The 4863-nt window shown below is 38.5% G+C and overlaps 2 protein-coding genes across 12 annotated transcripts in view; one reads left to right on the top strand and one right to left on the bottom strand.

The window, feature by feature from the left end:
* LOC104736198 (calmodulin-7) overlaps positions 1 to 1552 on the top strand; it is a 1999-nt gene extending 447 nt beyond the window's left edge. The window contains exons 2-3 of the mRNA XM_010456147.2: positions 1 to 91; positions 964 to 1552. Of these exons, the coding sequence (XP_010454449.1) occupies positions 16 to 91; positions 964 to 1337 (450 nt within the window). The 5' untranslated portion in view covers positions 1 to 15 and the 3' untranslated portion in view covers positions 1338 to 1552. The remainder of the gene's footprint in view (positions 92 to 963) is intronic.
* LOC104736197 (pentatricopeptide repeat-containing protein At5g21222-like) overlaps positions 1722 to 4863 on the bottom strand; it is a 6716-nt gene continuing 3574 nt past the window's right edge. For 7 of the 11 annotated variants that reach the window (XM_010456138.2, XM_010456140.2, XM_010456141.2 and 4 more), the window contains exons 10-12: positions 3818 to 3940; positions 2702 to 3574; positions 1883 to 2617 (exon numbers count right to left, since the gene is read on the bottom strand). In XM_010456138.2, coding sequence (XP_010454440.1) covers positions 1883 to 2617; positions 2702 to 3574; positions 3818 to 3940 — 1731 coding nt within the window. Of the gene's footprint in view, positions 2618 to 2701; positions 3575 to 3817; positions 3941 to 4863 lie in introns of all 11 variants that reach the window. The other 4 variants (XM_019235036.1, XM_010456144.2, XM_019235037.1 and 1 more) reach the window with 2 other exon arrangements.

The following is a 4863-nucleotide window of genomic DNA, read 5'->3' as shown; positions in this document are numbered from 1 at the left end:
GAAGGTAGAAGAAAAATGGCGGATCAGCTCACCGATGACCAGATCTCAGAGTTCAAGGAAGCTTTTAGCCTCTTCGATAAGGATGGTGATGGTATGTTCTCATTTTCACAGATCTATAACTTTTTATCTTTTCTTCCGATGATTCCTCCGTTCTTGAATTCGTGTTTTGTTTCACTGGCTTTCCCATGATCTTCATTTTGCTTGGGTACAGTTCGTGTTTTGTTTCACTTGAATTCGTGAACGATCTAGCTTTCTTTGCTTGTTCGATAATGAGTCATTATTCTCAGATTCAAGCGGTGTTTGTTTGCTTGTACGCTCGCTCGATCGCTTCGTTTTTTTTTTTTGGGGTTGATTTGGTTCATTCTGTATTTTACTAGTCAGTGTTCATTCAGCAATGCTATATTTTTCATGAAAATTATCCATATATATATATGATATTGAGATTGAGTTGTTAGTTGAGAGTTAAATGGTTCGTTGTTGAAAAAAGGATTGATGTTGTAGATGCTTGGTGAAGAGCTTGCGAAATTATGTTGTGTTGCTTCATTCTTAGCACCTTGTATTGTACATTTATGGCATTTGGACAGTGAGATGTGGGCTCAATGGAACGAAGTGGCTAGGGTTTTTTTTTTTTAACTTTGGCTTTGATACCATCCATGTTAAGAGATATGGGGAAAGAATATTGTGTCTTTTAATGCACATGAGTCTAGATTGACTAGTGCAGTACACATAAGGAAATATGAAATAAACACGCAATATTTTCTTTCCTTTAACACTAAATGAAGCCTTGAAGAGTTTATTATGTCTATTGTATGATGAGAAATCATTTCTCTATTTACTTTCCAGATCTTCATCAGTTGAAATAAGAAATGCAATGGATTTTGTTTATTTTTGAAGTTGATCATCTTAAACATGTTTGGAACTGCTGTCTGTCTCTGTAATTTATATCTGAATCTGACTGTGCAGGTTGCATCACCACCAAGGAGCTTGGAACCGTGATGAGGTCTCTGGGGCAAAACCCAACAGAAGCCGAGCTACAAGACATGATCAATGAAGTTGATGCAGACGGGAACGGTACCATAGATTTCCCGGAGTTCCTGAACCTGATGGCAAGGAAAATGAAGGACACTGATTCAGAGGAAGAGCTGAAGGAAGCATTCAGGGTTTTCGATAAAGACCAGAATGGTTTCATCTCTGCAGCTGAGCTTCGACATGTGATGACAAATCTTGGGGAGAAGCTAACCGACGAGGAAGTTGATGAGATGATCCGAGAAGCAGATGTTGATGGCGATGGTCAGATCAACTATGAGGAATTCGTTAAAGTCATGATGGCTAAGTGAGATTATCTTAACCCCATATTAAGAAACAAGATTTATGATTTCTTACAGTGAAGTTTCATCATGACTTCATTATGTTTGCGTTCTTTAGGACATCGTTTGCTTCCTTCCTTTTTTATTGTTGCTTGCTTTCTTTTGTTTTGGTTTGGTTCTTTAGTGTTATGTGAAAGTATGAACTCATATTTTGCAATTGAAAGAATTGATGCAACTTAATAATTGCTTTTATATTTCCTTAGACCAACCAATCAAATTGCATTGGTGGATTGGTTTGAGTGGCTTGGGCTCTAAACGGTAACCAAACCATTGATCAAAATTCAAACCATCCCAACTTTTCCAATATAAAGGAAAAGAATTTAACACATTAACATTATCCATCTCATTTCCTGCTTGTTAAAACACCATAATTTTCATTGAACTTCTTTTAGAAAATGTATTTGTACAGAAAAATGTACTTTACTTCCTGTTTGTCTTAAAATTCCATCGACACCAATCTGTGATTAGCTTCTCTTACCCTTTAATTTAGCTCCATCTCTAAAGCAAAACAAAGTCTATATGAATTTGCAAATTCTCCCCGCTTCCCCAAACTGGTCTCTGCACAACACCACCAAAACACTCTGCCTCAAACCATACTGAGACTTGATGCATAGCTTTGGTTTCTCAGGCATTCCCTTTAAGAACAATGGGCTTTTCGATGAGACGGTATGATTTGGGATATTGATTTTGGAGGAAGTTGAGAAAGAAGAGCCCAATGTATCGGCATCATTATTATTAGAGACACCAATAGCTTTCCATCCATCAGCTATGAGTTGCATAGTTTTCCTTGTGGGAACAACATTCTTCTCTTCCATGTCTTTCAGTAACTCTTCCGCTTTCCATGGCTGTCTCGCTTCCCCAAATCCCCATATAAGAGTCTCGTAAGTAGTCAAGTTAGGCGACAAACCAACGATTCTACACATTTTGTTATATACCTGCATTGCTTTCTTCATCTCACCCGCGCTGCACCAACCGCTTATGATCTGTGTGTAGATCACTACATTTGGGCGAACACCAAATTTTCTCATCTGATTCAAGATTTCCTCCGCTTTTTCGGGCTCTCCAGCTCGAGCATACCCTTTGGCAAGGATACTAAATGCATGAGTGTCAGGATCTATTCCTCCTTCCAACATATCTCTATAGATCTCTTCGCATCTTTTCATATCTCCAACAGAACTCCATGCATTCATTAAGGTGCTAAATGTTACCACGTCAGGTTTTACCCCATATTCTTCCATCAGATCCACCACCTATCATATTAACATGCCCGTATTTAAGAAAAAAAAATGGATGTAAATGAAACTATTGAACAGCTTATAAACTATAAAGCTCACCTCGCCAACTCCATCCATATCCTTGATGTCAAGGAAGCCCTTGATTAGAGAGTTAAAAACAAAGAGATTTGGATGAACTCCAAGTTCTTTCATTCTATAGAAAAACCTCAGAGCTTCTTCCATCTTACCCTCTTCACAGTAGCCATTCACTATGGTACCGCAGGTACGTACATTTGGTTTAACTTTGTTGTGTAACATCCTTGGTATGATCATATCCTCAGCTGTATATGTTGACCCGACCCGCGCATATGCTCTTGCCAATGTGTTAAAAGTTACTACATCAGGTTTTACCCCATAAGATTGCATCTTATATACAATGTTCCATGCTTCTTCAATCTTCCTCTGGTTACACCAAGCCTGGACAAGTATGTTACATGTTCTGTCATTTGGTTGGAGCATCTCATCCCGTAACATCATTTCCAGGAGTCTTGAAGATTCCTCTAGCTTACCAAGTTTTCCATATCCTTTAATGAGAGTATTAAATGTACTTGTTGTGGGTTTACATCCACTTTCCTTCATTTTTTCAAAGATCTTCATTGCTTGATCGAGATTTCCAGACTCGGAAGAGGCGTTGATGATGGCATTGAAGAGAATGGTGTCGGGTTTAAGGCCATTTTTCTCGACTTTAGAGATAAGGGAAAGGAGAGAGTGGAAGTGCTTCTGACGGGTCAATGCAGTTACAAGAGTGGTGTATGTGATGATGCTTGGCTTGTGGCCTTCCTCAATAAGAGTGTTGAAAATGGAATGTGCCTCTTGCGGTCTCCCTCGTTCTATCAACCCGTTCATCAGTTTGGTCCTTGAACGAACGTCGCCACAAGTAGTACCACCTGAACATATCACACAAGGAAATGACCTCAATTGCACTCTCCCATCCTGTGAAGCAAAGGCATACGTTATCTCAAGCTCTCTTCATATGCAACCAAGCAATAATAATATAATAATATACGTTATTTCAAAGATGTTTGATATTGTTGAATCAGATCCTCTACTTTCCACATAGCAAGACTCCCCTGTCAGTTGTAAGAGCACTCTAACCTAACACAAGTACGGAACCTAGGTGATTATACCCTTTCAACTCAATTATCCAACAGATCTCAGGTTAAAAAAATGACTCACTTCAGAATCGTTAAAAACAGCTTCCACATCAGCCAAATTTGCTTCATTCTTCTCTTCAAACACAGCTGGCTTGTAATCTTTCTTGAACCACACATCTTCCAAAATCTCTGGAATTGTGATACGCTGGCATGTTAACACACTGTCAATTAGTTCCACCTTTGAAATTTAAGGACGAGTATCGTTAATATATCTGTAGATGTTTTAACTTTTAAATGAGAAAGTTCTACAAGCAGGAAACGGATAAAACATCCGCTTTGTATGACTATGACGTGCATTTATCTATGGGACTAACAATTGTAGGAAGGTCATAAACTTCTGAATATTTTAGCCAAAGTATAGTAGCTCTTTTTAGGCAGTGGAATGGAAAGAGAAGGAAATAGTCAGCAAGAATCGAAAAAATAAGCAGAGACAATTAAATGTACACTTTAGACCAAAACTACAAATAAATTTTCCAAAGATAACAACATGTACTTTGCCTATCGGTCTAAGAAAAAAAGAGAGAGTTGAGATTGTTGAAGTTCGACAGAAGAAAATAAAAGAAGGATACATTTAAAGCTTAATAGCAGTGGTACAATCAAATATCTTACAGTGATAGGGTTTGGATCCAAGATTCGGACGATCAAGTTCTTAGCACCAGAAGAGGGCCAAGTAGGAAAACTGAATTCAGCAGATGAGATCTGAAAAAAAGGACAAAAATGCAACATAGAAACACGAATCACAGATAATGGTGAGGATGAAGCCTGAAAATATATTACAATTTTTTTACCTTTTTGTACAACGTCGTGAGACTAGAATCCTCAAAAGGCAAATAACCAGCAAGTAGCACAAAGAGTATCACTCCACATGACAACAAGTCTGCCTTTGCCCCATCATAGTCTTGATCAGTAAGAACCTTGGGACAAAGTAACAAGGAAGCTATCAAACAAATGGAGCAGCAACTGGCATAAAAAGCCACATGCCGAAGCATACCTTAGGAGCAGCATAGTTTGGAGTTCCACATGCAGTGTGATGAAGGCCATTTCCCTGCCAAAACCAAGCAATTCTGA

Source organism: Camelina sativa, chromosome 13, assembly GCF_000633955.1.
Source record: "Camelina sativa cultivar DH55 chromosome 13, Cs, whole genome shotgun sequence".
NCBI lineage: Eukaryota > Viridiplantae > Streptophyta > Magnoliopsida > Brassicales > Brassicaceae > Camelina > Camelina sativa.
This window is presented reverse-complemented; position numbering and strand designations above follow the sequence as displayed.